At 42.0% G+C, this 15103-nt stretch overlaps 1 protein-coding gene across 3 annotated transcripts in view; it reads left to right on the top strand.

Moving 5' to 3' along the window:
* Nucleotides 1–15103, top strand: part of ULK4 (unc-51 like kinase 4) — a 249764-nt gene that overhangs the window by 232229 nt on the left and 2432 nt on the right. For all 3 annotated transcript variants that reach the window (XM_037383381.1, XM_037383380.1, XM_037383379.1), the window contains exon 36: nt 13921–14009. In XM_037383381.1, coding sequence (XP_037239278.1) covers nt 13921–14009 — 89 coding nt within the window. The remainder of the gene's footprint in view (nt 1–13920; nt 14010–15103) is intronic.

The following is a 15103-nucleotide window of genomic DNA, read 5'->3' as shown; positions in this document are numbered from 1 at the left end:
TAGATTTTGTTTCTGCATGTCTGATACTACGCTAGAATGTAACTCAAATACAATATTAAAAAAAAAAAAAAAAAAAAAGGTGAAGAGCTTCAAAATGAACCTCCCAGCCAATTTAGATTGGGTCGAGTGCTTGAAATAGTGCAATAAATCTCTTCTTTAATGTACAAAATTATTTTTAACCTGACATAAAGGTAACTTCCAGGTACCCTAACCTCACCAAAAAGGATCATAGATTTGGTTAAGCTTCAAATCTCCTTTAAAATTCAAAAATCCTCTGATAAAGCACTGAGTGTCAGTGTCACTATCTCCCTTATGGTAATAGTTTCCTTAATGGGGTGCCACTGGTGTTACTTGTTCTCTCTGTTATGTGGTGGTCAGGGCCTTCGTAGGTGTCTTTGCTGAAAGCTAGATTTGCTGGTGTAAACAGGAATTGAGTATTCCTTTTCCTGGAACAGTAATGAGATCATCGCATCAGCTTTATGTTGTGACGTGATTAAATTTGCACTGTGACTCAGTTACCTTGTCCTGGAGGACAGAGTTACAAGATTGACAGCCACGGTGGGTATAGGAGCAAAAGGCAGTATCTTGTGGCAGGCATCCAGATGCTTATTCTGCATCTGAAAACATGAAGTCCTGTGTTTTTAAAAGAATACAGTGTAAAAATATAGAATGACTTCTTGTTTAGTAAGAATCTGTCTGCTTTCATTTCTATAACTATGTTAATATTTAAATTATTGACCTAATCAGGTTAAGTGTATAGACGGCAACATCTAATTTTAAGGCACACCTTGTTCAAGGTAGTTGTGCAATAGCAAATGCAAAACAATGATGTAATTAGCTGCGCATCAGCAAAAATGTCTGAAGAGTTTTAACTTGAAACCTCTAAGAGAAACTGCTTTATTAAGTTAAAAGTGCTTTATTTGTAGCCTGTGCACATTAATGATGAATATTAACATATGATAATAGTAGCTTATAATTTTATTCCCATAGTCAAAAAGAAAATGAGAGGAAAACATACCCAGTTCACATTCTGATTAGGTCACAGCTGAAAGCTGGGTTGTCAGTAGCCGTTTTGTACACGGTTCGATATGATGTCTATTCAGCTGAAGCCAAGGCTGCAGGAGTGGCAGTGCTGTGAGCCGGGTGTAAGGTTCGCTGCCCAGTCTGCACTGGCGAAGTTCGTTAGGATTGCCTTTACTCAGTGCTATCCATTCCTTGAACACTAAATTCAGCCATGAGAGAAAAGCAAAAAGCTGAGGCATGTATAAAATAAGAAAATGTTTGTTCTTCTGCTGATGCTGAAATATAACGTATTTTGAGATGACAGAAGCTACCAAGGATTGCTTTCTCCCCAAAAGACTTAGTCGTATAATTCAACATTGAAGTGTAACTTGTCTCAGCAAGCATTGCATGGCCAGACAAACACCGCATCACGAAGCTGGTTAACATTCAGCCACAGCAGCCGAACTCATATTTATTAAAATTTTCCCTAGGACTTGCTCTGCACTTTTAGAGAAAACTCTCTTCCCTAATTTTTTCTCAGTAGACATTGACTTCTAGGCTGTTTGTTCAAGATAAGCATCAAAATGAGGATGCAAAGGTCAATCTCTGCTGTGTTGCAGTTACAAAGAGGAACAGCCCGTTTGTCTTCCAGAGAATGTTCTCCTATCCAAATTAAACTGTTTACTTCCTATAGGGAGAAAGGATTTCTTCGTTGGGAATTCAGCCTGTTTACAGGACAAACTGTCCCTTTGTCGTGGACTTATTGCTTCGCTGAAAGTTTTATCTTTTCAGCTCTCCACCTCCTTATCTCCACCTTTTAATGACAAAGGTCTGTGAGCTCATGCTTGAGGCTCTGAGCTGCTGGCTGCAGTGGGGTCTGGGCTCTGCTGCCCTGCCTGAGCCACTGCCTCCTCCGCTCCGCTGTCCTGGCTCGCCCAGCCGTTAGCACAGGCCCACCTTCATCAGCTGTTCAAGCTAATAGGGCAGGTTGTGAACCACAGCAAGAGAGGTATAAACAAGGATCTTATTCTCCCATTCCTGCTTTGGGGACAGGAACCCCTGGCAACAAAATGGAGCAGACAGCTGGGGCAGTGATTATTCTGTCTTTTTTTTTAAAAAAACAAACATGGCAACTAAACCCAAGAAAACCACCGTGGACAGCATAACTAATCTCAAATCTAATGTGTTTTGTAAAAAGAAGGATGCATTAAAAATAATGGTGCTAGCATCTTTTCTCTGTTGATAGCAGTTTCTTGCTTGGGATTTTAACATTTAGCAAGCTTTTAAAATGAGGACATCCGTCATGGTGCCATCAAGGCAAAGGAGTTAAGGGAGCTGCTGCCTGCTCAGTTGGTAATTAATACTGGCTTGCCTGAGATAACACAGCTGACTGTATGGGCACCCCAGTCTTTCTACAGCACGGAGTAGAATACACCAGCGTAAATCACCAACAGCCATGGTTCAAGCCAGCCCACTTAACACTGGTATTTTGTGCGTGCATACATACATACATAGGTTTCACATTCTAGCTAAGTGGCTGGTAATTTCTTAAACTGCTTTAACTCAAGTACTTGTGATTGTTTGACTCTTTACTTAATTGCATTATTTTAATTTAGCTAAAATGTTTTTAGCTATGCAATAGAAAAGATAAGCTGGAGTATCTGTGGTAGCAGTGCCAGACACAGCCTTCAACGTGGAGAGGATGAACAGTTTAAGCAGGTATTTTGTAACTTCTACTTTCCTTTCTTGGCACTCTGATATATTCCTCCCTGCCTTATCCCACTTTGGTGAACCACTTGGCAGTCACATAGGACAAAGTTGTCCTTCCTGTGCCCGTCACCCACACAGACAGCTAGTCTCATTCCCCTCACTCCATCTGCCACAAAGGATTGAGCGGAGTTGTCATGTGTTGCCCTTCTTTTTATACTGTCAGGGATGAGTTACCGGCTATTTGAGTTTATCCTTAAATAAAATGAGCCTTGGTCTTCCCTTTATTAACAGTAAAGCAATACTTTGCAGTTCATATCACTAGTTACTGACATCGTGTTGGTCTTGCAGTCTTTGTATCTTTTTCTTTTATTGTTGATAGAAGACTGCCAGGTTGAAGAGCTTGATCCTTTTTGCTCCCTAGCATAATAAGAGCAATTCTAGCATGTGTTGGAAATGGCAGCTGATAAGAAAAGATGAAGATGACTGTACAGCACTGTATTGAGAGAAGAAGGTGACTTGTCTTCTCTTTGCAAGTTTCTGCTGTAAATTATTTAACCTTGTCTTAGAGCCTGTTTGGGTTTGTAGTTGCAGCAAAGAAACTCCTCAGTGTTTATATTCACCTGTATTTTGAAATACTATTATAAAGAACAGTAAAATGGTATTATGCTGGGGACAGATACAAGAGTTTCTCTTATGCACAAGCTGCCAGGAGCTAGAACTCAGTGGATTGATAAAAGCATGAGAAAGCTAATCGGGAACTTGTTCCTGCCAGTCGCTGATGAAACTCTGGAAGTCAGCCAAGTGTGGGTTGTGGTAGGGAGTTGTGGTAGGGAGAGGAGAATCGATATGAAATCACCAAATCACTAGTTTCTTGATGTCACTAAAATAGCAGGGCTCATAAAGGGTGAAGCATGTGGAGTCCAAGCACAACTTAATGCAACGGCAAGTGCTGACAAAAAACAAAACATGAACGTACTGACTGCTTGTGGTTATCTACAGTGTGAGATGCAGTGAGGAGGGGGGACCTCTGAAGTAACTGGGAACACTGACTTGCAACTTGGCCTAATTCATTCTACACTACATCTTCCGTTTATTTGGAATAAGTAGTGCAAGTCTGGAAGTATATGTGCGTCTGTGTTAAGTGCAGTTTTGGGTTGAGGTTTTGGTTGATGGTGGTTTTCACAACTGACATTGAAGTATTCGGTCAGTCTGCAATGGCTGCTCTGTAATGACACTGGCGGGGGTGTAGAATCAAATATGGGACCTGCTCATGATTTCAGAGAGCAGCAAGAATGAAGAGTCTTTGTTGCAGTGGCTGCCGTGCTGCGGACGGTGTTCCTGGGGGAAGTCACTTTCCCCCTTGCTTGGAACGTGTTTGCTTTTTGAGACACCCCACACACTGATTAGCGCTGTTCTGGTATTTCTGGTATTTGGGTACTGGAAGGCCCAGTGTGATTATTAATAGATAACAGGAGCTGTCTGAAAAGTAATACTGTCATGGTCAACGATGAGAAGTACGCTCTCTTTTTGCATGGACAGATGTTTTGCTTCAGGTTGTACAGTGAAACTGGCAGTTCTGAAACCCGCAACCTGTTTATTCGATTCATGATTCAAGGCCAGTGTAATTCCCAGTGACTATCGCTGTTGTTTTCATTATGGAGTCCTAATTCATTGTTTCTGTGGGCACAGAAGGATTGCCAGACTCATTTGGTGTTTCAGTGCACTGTAATTTTACATAGTGCAATACTGTTGAGATTGCCTAGCTGTGTCATCTGTTGGGCTCATCACTGTTACTTCCTTTTGACCTCCTCTCTGTAATTGCACATGTATGACTTACTAGCTGCGGTAAAGATACTTAAATGCAACTGGGCTTGTTAAAAAAAAAATGTGAATAGACCAAAATGATTCTCTACGAGGTCAGTGAGGACCAACTAGGTAGCTGTTTGCTCTCTGCCAGCCAGGCAGAGCCATCTGTCACATGACAATGAGCAAGCATGGATTTCAGAAGTCCATTTGTTTTTATGACAGTTTTTACAATTTTATGGAAATTGGACCATTACATAAAGCATAATTTTGCTCAGAAATTGGTGTTTTATAGACTTATATCCCTGTTCAGTCATTTACATTTCTAGTTGCTTTTTACATAAAGCATACATATAATGATGCTTTTTTCCCCTAATAAAAAATCTTCAGAGCTTTTGTTTTGCTTTGTTGGGTTTTTTTCAGTATATAAAATACTATCCGTGTTTGGTATTTAAGGAGAACCTCAAGGGTTCTATGCCCAAGCTTTAAGTGTTCACATAAACCAAGTCTATAGGGGCTACAAAGGAGCTAATGTCTAGTGCTTTGATATTTAGCTCAAAATGGTAAATCATAATGATTTTCTAACAAGATTTTGCTACTCTTTTTATTTTCTAAGTCTGTATTTTTTATAATCTGTGTTAGTTTTTAATTTAACTCATTATTTTCCTGCTTTTTTTTGGAATGGTAAATATAACACATTAAGTCAAATTGTACAGATTTTTAGTTGTTGAAGTCCTGTGTTCGAGTCCAGATTCTGACCAGTGTGAGCATGAGCTTGCCAATTTTGTTTCATCCTCCATGAAAGTTAATCAATGCCATATAAAGGTTTGGCTCAGGGGAAGCTAGGGATTTTGCATACTAGATCAGACTTGAATTGCACTGCTAGATCTGTGTAATGACAACTTTGACAGCATCTGTTCACATCGCTCTGCCTTTGTCAAGGCACAGTAGTCTTTTCCGTATGAGAAGCGTTTCAAAGCAGGACAAGGGACAATGGCAAGTTGGAGGTATTACTTTTTGGAGGCTGTATGCATTAAAAATCAAATTCTTCAGTAAACTGCAACTTCTTGACAGTTTGTAGGGGTTTGGCCAGTTCACCTGAGCATCACAGGCATGGCTGCTCGAGGGTTTGTGTCCTTAGATATAGAAGTATTTCTGAAATTGGTAATTGCTTGGTTGCTTGCATATTTCTCTTGTATGGTAATTGCCATTTAAAGGTCAACACTTTCCAATATGTTCTGGGTGTCACTGGTTTTCCTAATAGTGAGAAGATGAGTTATCTGTGGTAGTGATTCTTACCCTTACAAGTGTATAAATATTTGAAATTGTTTGAATTGTCATAGCATGAAATATGTCAGTGAAACATCTAGGTTCAGCTGTACTAGGTGAACATGAAAAAAACAAGTACGTGAAAAGAAAAGGCGGCCATCACTAACCCATGGAACTTATCAGTGAAAGTTGGCTATAACTCAAAAAAAACCCCACTTTGCAGTCAGACTGTTTTGTGGGTTTATGGGGAGATATAAGGGATTACATGCTGGAATTCAGGGATCTTAAAAACGAGTTGAATTATTAGGCCATAAAAGACAGCAGCACTGGAAAAAGTCTCAGGGATCAACATTTAAGAGGGACTGGGAGTTACTGTGAGAAGCTATTTTAGGAGAAAAGCTGATGAAGAGAAAGTGACTGTGATGGATACTTGAATGTGAGAGATGCAGGGAATGATGAACTTGAGGGGAGATCTGGATATGCAGAGAAACTGTCTGTTGTTTCGGTGTGTGTTCATAGCTGCTTTTAGGGGTTTTTGCTCTAAGACAACCAGGAGCCTCTATAATAGCTCCTAAAGGAACATAAATGTAGGATCTGAGCTTAAACTGGACCTGCTGTGGTAATAAAAAATTATTCTAGTGAATTTCCCTGTTCCTTTTGTAAGGGGGAAGTTGTAAGAGACCACAAGGTTGAGGTGTACGTGGGAGGTGGTAGTCTCATCAGATCCAGCAAGGTTAAGGACAGGCATCTGCCTGGGAGCTGCAGGAATAGGGATCTGAGGGGCTTGCAAGGTTTGTGTAAGATCAGTATGTGGCCCTGTTTTGCTAAAGCTGATGTCTGAGGCCAGCTGGGATCATTATTTGGACAGAGTGGAAACTAGTCTGAAGTGGTACCTCAGGGAGTTGTTGGCATGCAGATGACAGATGAACCTGTGTTTGCACATGAGATCACCAGCAACAGGTTGGCAAGTGTTTATTTTTAATGTTGTATTGACGTTGGGCTGGCTTATGAGCATGTGTAACTTGTCGACACGGCAACACTATGTGGAAGTCTCCTGTAGCACCTTTGAGACACCTTTAGCCAGACAGGACTGCCATTTGCTTTTGCTAATGGAGTTGCTGTGGACAGCTGGTTCTAATGGACAAGAAGAGGTTGCCCTATCCAGTTCTGTTAAGTCAAATGTTTTAAACTAAGTAGTTACAGAGGATGTAAACTGCAATAATGGGTATTTTCTGGGTTATAAAGACATCTTGTATTGAAAGTGAGCTGGGAACACTTCTCACAATAAAAAAACGAATAAAAAGTAATGAAACAAGACAGAGAGCGGCCTTCCGTTCAATAATTACCCCATGGTTTTACGAACCTTCTCTTATGCTTAGGACAATGCCCCTTAGATTTGGTAATTTTACAACTTCACAACAATCACAGAGGATGCCTTTGTGTGCGTTGTGTATACGCTGAAGGGCAGAGAATAGTCTCAAAGTGGAAGGTGTCAAGAAATGTCCAAAATCAATTAACCATTATCTAGTGTGTGGGAGACGTTCCTTGTCTCTCTGTGAACAGTCCTCGAGACAGCGTGGCTCTCAGGCTGCCAGGGAAACTGGTACGTTTCCAAGTTACCGGTGGAAATTGCTTTGAACTCAGAATAAACCTGCACACACATACAAATTAGAAGAAAACAAAACATGTCAAATGAAATCTTGGCCTTATCAAAGTCAAAAGGAGTTTGCTGCTGACTTCAGTGGAACAAGAATTTTTTTCCATAAAGAGGGGAAAAAAAAGATTTTTGAACTCTAAAATCAGAGCTAAGCTGTCTGATGTAGGGTGGTGGTTTTTTTTTTGTCACAGATACCTGCTTGTTTTCACATGTATTTGCAGGATCTGAAGGCCACAAAGTCTTTGTAATTGTGTGTCTGCAATCCCTGCCTGCAATATGCTTGCCAAAGCACACCTGGAACACTCATGCTTTTGTAACTTTCGTTTCTTGTTTTTATGGTCCAGCAACATTGCTCAGACCTGTTCAAATGAGTTGGCCATTAGTAACGTAAATATAACTTGTCCGACTTGATTTGTTCTTCCCACATACACGTTCTCTGTCTGTCTCCCTGGCTGCACCGTGTGTAGAGAGGAGTATCAAGGAAGCATGCTATGATGGGGAGGGGAATGCCAAGGAAGTTTTTACCCTTTTAGAATGAGCTCTCATACATTACGGAGAGCAAAAATAACTTGTGGCCGTCCCAGTGAGCATGCAGTGTCTCTGCATGCACACTGTCCTCAGGTGTTCCCCTGCTATACTTGCATAACCTGGCAATCATCAATTTTCATTATACAACCTGCAGATTGGTTGCACCTTAGCGCATTGAAGGCTCCAATCCCATGTACCTGCTGAGAGCATGTCTAATAAATGCCAGATTGAACACCTCACAAAAGACCATTGTCTATATCTGGGATTTTTCTTGCCAGTTTTAGTTGGTTTGGCTTTATTTTTTAAAAAAAAATTCCTGCCACAGGTATAACATTGGCTTACTACCTGAAGTGCTCCCATGGTAAACTGGGAATTTGTGCTTAACTTCTCCGACCTGGAGAGCCGTGCTGCCTCTCGCCTCCCTGCCGAGCCCCTGTGCCATGGCGTTATGCACTCATGGCATGGGAATGGTCCAGACCTTCCTGGCTAGTGGAAACCATGCTGCTGCAACAAAAATGTGACCTTCACCTGCCCAGGAAAGGGGAGAGGACTACAGGAGAGCACAGGAGCCCGTAGCCTGCTGTGGGGCACTGAGAAAAGGGTTGGAGTTGTGGTGTCCGCTATCTGGACTATGAGTTTTCATTTGCTGTGTTAGCAGTCCGAGCTCCAGAGAGGAGAGGGAATTCGGGTAACTTCATGCTCAACATGCGGATTTCCGTGTCCTTTGGCAACTATGTGCTCCCTATGCACCGTGCAGATATCTCAGTCTCAACTTGGGGTTCCTCTTTGGGGGCTGACACCTAAAATGTAATTGTTGCAGCCTCTGCTTAATAGGGGCTCCTAATGCTTTATTGGCTCTGGCCCTTCATTACGGAAAGTGGTGCTACGTTCCTTTCTAAGAGTAATTAAGCGTGCAGACCTGCAGAAGTGACAGATCTGTTTGATCTGTCATAGGAAGTGATGGATCCATTTGTTATACCTCCTCTGGGCACTGCCAGCTTAATGTATATGCTTGGAGAGGGATTTGTAATGGAAGAAATATTTATATTTAGTAAGCCTGAGCACAATCACTGGGTCTGTTGGTTTTATTTCACATAGACGCTCACCAGAATGTGTCCCTGTTTGCAGTGTCATGCTCCCCATGAAGGAGGAATGGCTGCATATTTCTGGCCATGTTGTCATGAGTGGTGAATGACAAACCAAGTGACATGTTCTGTTTGATTACTGCAGTGCTTGCGAATAGCTCAGTGCTGGCAGCCTGGGAAGAAAAATACCGTTAAATGTCCTGAGATAAGTCGTAAGATGGGCCACAACACTGGAAGGTTTTCTCCTCCTCTAGCCCAGGCGCTGTGCCTCATTTCTGAAGTTGCTGTCCCATTGACTTCCTTGCTGGGCTTTCATGTCAGCTATAGCAATGTTTTTGATACCAGTGTGTTTTGTGACATTTGTTCCTTAAAAAGTGGGAATAAGGTCACACTAAGCAGCTGTGAATAGCCATCAGCTTTCAGTTACCACCAGCCCGGATGGCATTTGAAACAGCAGCTTTGGGTGGGGATGAAAGGCTCTGTGTCCTACTGGCAGTGCCTTCAGCCAGCCAAAGGTGGAAGCAGGAGTGAGAAGTCTGAGGTGCACATTTAAAATTGCAGGGACAGCATTTACTACGGAGACTTTATTTGAAATAGTGTCTAGAGGGCAATAGGAGTGTGTTTATTTAATTTTTTTTATTCTGAAAACTTGATTTTTTTAAAGTATATTTCATGTTGTACATGGGGTCCCAGTTAATGCACAGAAAAAAATACGTTGCTGATTGGTTTTACTGCAGGACTAGCTGAAGATACGACTCCCATTCACAGAAAAGCCTCCAGCTGGGAAAAAAGTGATACTTTATTCACAGCATGTGTTTATATTCAACTGATGCTAACATTGGACCTATAAGTATCTGGTGGTTCTGATAAACCAGCCCACAGCTGCTCCCGTGTTACTCATCTGGCTGCTCTCAGCCAGTGTTGGTAAGGTTGAGCAAGAACTTGAGCTCACTAATCCTGCAAAGGTAATTAGCTTAATTGTGTTAAATTTTGAGGAAAAAGTAAGGAAGCATCACTTTATGAGGTTAATATATGTGTGTCTGGGAAAGAGAAAAAGCCAATTTCTGAGAAAGAGCATTTATGAAATGCCTTGCTTGTGTCTGTGTATTTTGTATCGCAGGCACAGTGATGGCTTGTGGAAAAGCATCCGTTGAGCATGGAAATGGTAAACATCTCTAGCAGCTGTCTATTTGATAACACTTGAAGGTGCAGCTAAATATGCTCCTGAGGCCTTTTCTTCAACCAAAACCAGTTTCAAATAGAAAGCTCCTTATTTATACCTAGTCAATATATTTTGCATTGTTTCCCAGTTTACTTCGCAGTCATCAAGCTTACAGTTTACTTGAAATCCCAACAAAGCAGGAGAATTTACTTCTTTTCAAAATGGTGAAAGAGGAGTTTACTACTAAGGTCATTTAACTCAGCCATAAATTACAGAATGAATTATGACTGATCAGAGAAAGCAGTTCAGTATTATGAAACCAGCCTTAAGAAGAGTAATCGTCCCTTAAGTTTCCATGCTTTCTTGAAACTTGAATTGCAAAAATCACTTCTTAGACCAAGAATCCAAAATTCCTCAATTTATTAGTGAAGACAGTCTTCCAGCGAATGTTTTATATTACATCTTTTCCTGCACTTGCCTTTAGCAGCGCTATAATACCTGAACAGCTCTCCTAAATTTTAGGAAATACTGATATTTACGTGTCAGTTACGGTATTCCTTATGGCTTATCCTTGTTTAATAGAATTGAAGTGAGGAAAACTGCTGAATGGCTCTTGGCTTAATAAAGAAAAGTAATTTTGAAATTCTTCTTAAATTGCAGTTAGTGTACAACTAAACTGAGATTTAATTACGTTTTTAATTAAAGAAATAGCTATTGATTATGTCATTGAGTATGTGTTGTAGCCAGCCCTAACGAATAGCAATATTACCAGAGATCATGAAACTAGTTGTTAAAATTCCAAGTGAATGAGAACTAGAGCTGGTACGGATAAAAGGCACAGCAATGTTGGGCAGACGAAAAAGATAACAAACTAAAGTGAAAAATACATTAATTTTTAAAGTTTTGGTTACTGATGTGTTTATGTCCTGCCATAATTTTTATCTAGGGAAGGAAATATGAAGACAAAACCCGAACAATTTTTAAATGAGAAAAATGGGTAAAGTTTTATCTTGGGCCTTGAAAGTGAAGTGTCTTTCAGACAATATTTCTCGTGAGCTTTATGTGAAGCAGGATGTAATCTGTTGTGTGGGAGAGACCTTTCTGATCACTTGGGGCGCGACCAGATCTGCTACGCAGACTGATACAAAGGGCCCGGGGGTGCTGACAGCACAGCGTGGGTGGCTGGGGTCCAGCCGGCGGCAGGGCTCGCCCCGTGTTCGGCCTGCAGCTTTCCTCCTGCCTCAGTTCATCCTCTCCCAGGCCTGCGGTGTGGATGCCTGCGGGTAGATAGAAAGCAGTTTTCTGGACGCTGGTGATCGAGAGTGGGTGGGCAAACCCCAGCTGCCCACGGAAACCCGTACAGCCATGTTTTTGTCTGTGCAAGCTCCCCATGCAGGTGGCGCTGGGTTCTGTTCCTCACCAGCACCCCTTGGCTTGTATGAAGCTGTTAGCTGAGGCTCTCAAGAAGATGTGTCCTATATTTGTTTTAGACTTAAACAGTCTGCAGGCTGCGCATGACGTTAAAAGCCTGATCCTTTCCCTCTTGTTGGTACCATTTTTAGTGCTGAAAGGATCTTATTGAAGCATTTTATTAGATAGGGGAGTAGCCCCTATGGATAGGTATCGCGGGAGCCTATTGCTTTTGTGGCTGAGAGCTGCTCTGAACAGTGAAGTATAATAGGGAGATGGGGTAGATGATCTCATGCGTCTTTCTGTCTGTCACGATTGCTGTGCGTATAAAGCCGTTTTAAGCCTTTCCATTCAAATGCATTGTATCCACAGAAATGTATTCTTAATAATGACACACGGCATGCTGCAACACAGGCAAGCGTATAGTCAGACCCAGTGACTCAGTTGGACTAAGCTATTGTTTGAAATTGAGCATTTTAGAATTAAAACTTTTTATTGGTACCAGATCTTATAACAGCATATTTTCAATGTTCTGTTTATGTATAATGCACGAAGGCTCAGAGAGTTGTACAGATGTCAGCACTCAAGAGTTAGAATGTATTAGAATCAGAGATATCTGTAACCTTTATTTGACCTGGTAGTTTTATGAAGCATGATGCAGTCCCAGTGACCTTCCTCCCCCCATGACCTCTGGCTCTTTTAAGTGTGCAGGATAAACAAGGGGTGTGAATGCAGCAAGCACAGAGCGCTGCAGGGCTGCAGGTTACGGGGAGGCATTGGGCAGAGGCATGAGCACTCTTTAGGAACGGAAAGCAACGTTTATGGTGAAAGCACTTTTTGCCCTGTATTGCAGCTGTATTGTTACTGTTAGATGTGGTGGTGTTCTCACATTCAGAAGCCAGATTATGAAACGTCTTCTGTGTCTAACGGGTGATAAATACAGAAGAGTGGATTACTGAAACATCAGCTGAAAGGGTCAGATATAAACCTCAAGAGAGTAAAAAGGTTTAATGACCTGTAATCAGGATTTACCAATGGTTTGCACTCAGGTAATGGCATCACTTTTTTTCCAACACACAGGATGCATTTTAGTTTACTTCGTTCCCTGCTACTGCTTAACTACAGGATGTTATGATTATAGATGTAGTGACACTGTTGTTGCAGAATCACTGCTGATAAATTATGGTGGGATGGCAGCTGTAAATACAGCTTCTCTTATGATTTAAGAGGGAGATGTGAAGGTGTATCGCCCAGATGCTTGATCGATGGTAAATAGGGCCAGCCACAGCACGCTACAGCTTAAAAGTCCTTGCCAATTTTTGGGATTAGAAGTCATTATTTCAAGCATTAACCCCTCCAGTATCAAAATAATCAGCTGCTCTGGTACTCCTCTTTTCCCTTCTCTTCCGCCAAGTTTTATTTACCTTTGCAAGCAGGAACTGACATGCAAGCCTTTTTTTTCAGTGATGTTTTGAGATACAGGAGCTTCTTCAGCAAGCTGCCAAGTATTCAGTGTGCTTGTGCCACAGTGCCATGCAACTTCATGTCACATCCCCTGTGACCTTCCCATTCACCTGCTTAACTGGTCAGGAAACTTGCAGCCACTTGGAGCTGTGTAGTTATACTACTTAAGGCTGGAGAAACAATAAACAAGTCATTACATATCAGTGTGATAAAACACATCAGCAGCAATGTCAGCTGTAATCAGGGCTCACTTGACGCAAAAGGGCATATAGCTTTGGTCACTCAGTCCCCTGCTCTGTAGGTGACAGTCCTGTGCAGTTAATATGCCTAATGACTGACGAGGGGCAAGAAAAATTTCAATGTGCAGCCGCCAACACCACAGTGATTTTAACCTGGCTCCTCTCAGAGAAACCCCACGCGTCCTCATCTGAAGGCTGATGCAAGCTCGCTTATTTTTTCCCTGAAGTGAGAAATGAAAATTGCTGCCTTCCCAAGATCTCCCTGGAATTCAGACTAAATGGGGCTTGTATTTGCATTGGTACAAGGACGAAATCAGGATTGGCAGACTGTGATGTGTGAATTTGCACACATACAGGGACTCAGAACAAGAATGAATCTTGTTAATTAAGCCAAGACATTTTAGATGGTCTGTGCCTAAAATTCAGTCCTGTTCAGTAAAAGGGGCTTTCTCTTAGGTCTCTTTAATGTCACATTCCATTTGCAGTTGTAATAAATGCTGTAACTTGTTTCCCTCTCCCCTACCCCACGAAAAATGACAGAGAGGAATTTCTTGCTAAGCCTTTGATAACGGTTCTTTCTTTTTGTTCCAGGTAACTTCAAACAAGAAGTGCTCAGAGAGCCTGAAGAATGATGGCGATGCTCTTATCCAAACTCTAGAGAGCCTGGCCCAAACTGCCAGGTGAGTTCCCTCAGGCTTCCAGGAATTTCCAGGGCTGAGAGCACTCACCTCCTCTTTTGTCTGTAATAGTCTACGCCTTCTGTGTAGTATAAGCTGCTCAGGTTTCTGTCCCTGGCCCCTCTCCCTGCACTGCTCTCCTCCAAACTCCTCTGTTCCGAGCTTGCTGGCGTTTCTGCCATGTCGTCGTCACGCTTTGATCCCCAGCTGCGGAGAGCCGCAGTGTGCTGCAGTCCAGCTCAATGTGTGTGCACGTGTCGGTTTTTTGGTGGTTTTTTTTAATGTATCATTTTGTTCCAAACCCTTGGTCTCTATAATCAGGTACTGGTCAGTAGCTCTTGGCGGAGCGGGCTAGGTGCACAAGGTGACATTTGTGCCCTGTTTTAAAGTAATTGTGTTTGGTGCACTTGCACGCTGATGACTTGCAGCTGAAGAACAGAACTGCTTTTGTTTAAGAATACCTGTGGCTTCTCTGAGAAGGCACAAGACTTAGAGGAATGCTGTGGCCTCCTTTCAAGAACAGAGGTGCTAGTACCAACAAGTTGGCCAAACCTCAGCTCATCTCCTGTAGACTTTCCCTCATCTAATTCCCCTTGGATATACGAATTAATGACTTACTGTTCTCTGCCCCTCAAAACAAATTTTGCACTCTTTCCGTGGTCCGTTCAGCTTCATTTTATTCCCGGTTGAACTAAAATTCATAGAGAAATTGTAGTTTATAGATCAGTTTTTAAAACTGGTAAGACAATCTTTTCAGTGCTCTTTATGCTCCCAAACACAGGCTTTGTATGGGTCAGCTGTCTGGGGAAATCGGCTCCTTGACATTATGGCAGGGTGTACCCTGTGTAGGAAGGAAGGAAGGGGGGATGTGGGCAGATGTGCATAGGAGATGCTGGGATGCGGTGAGCGTAAGGAGATGCACACTGAGGACTAACCAAACCTGTTGAGAACAGTCTGCATCCTTCTTGCATACTCAGCTGCTGACTCACAGGTTTTTGTATGACACATTAAATTATTTAACTAAAATAAAACGTCAGCTCTCCCGAGGAGAGACACTGGCACTGCCACTGAAAAAGACAGTGGGAAAAGATGGGGTT

The sequence above is a fragment of the Falco rusticolus genome, chromosome 4 (assembly GCF_015220075.1).
Source record: "Falco rusticolus isolate bFalRus1 chromosome 4, bFalRus1.pri, whole genome shotgun sequence".
Lineage (NCBI taxonomy): Eukaryota > Metazoa > Chordata > Aves > Falconiformes > Falconidae > Falco > Falco rusticolus.
The sequence above is the reverse complement of the archived record's forward strand: the minus strand, read 5'-3'. Positions and strand labels throughout refer to the sequence as shown.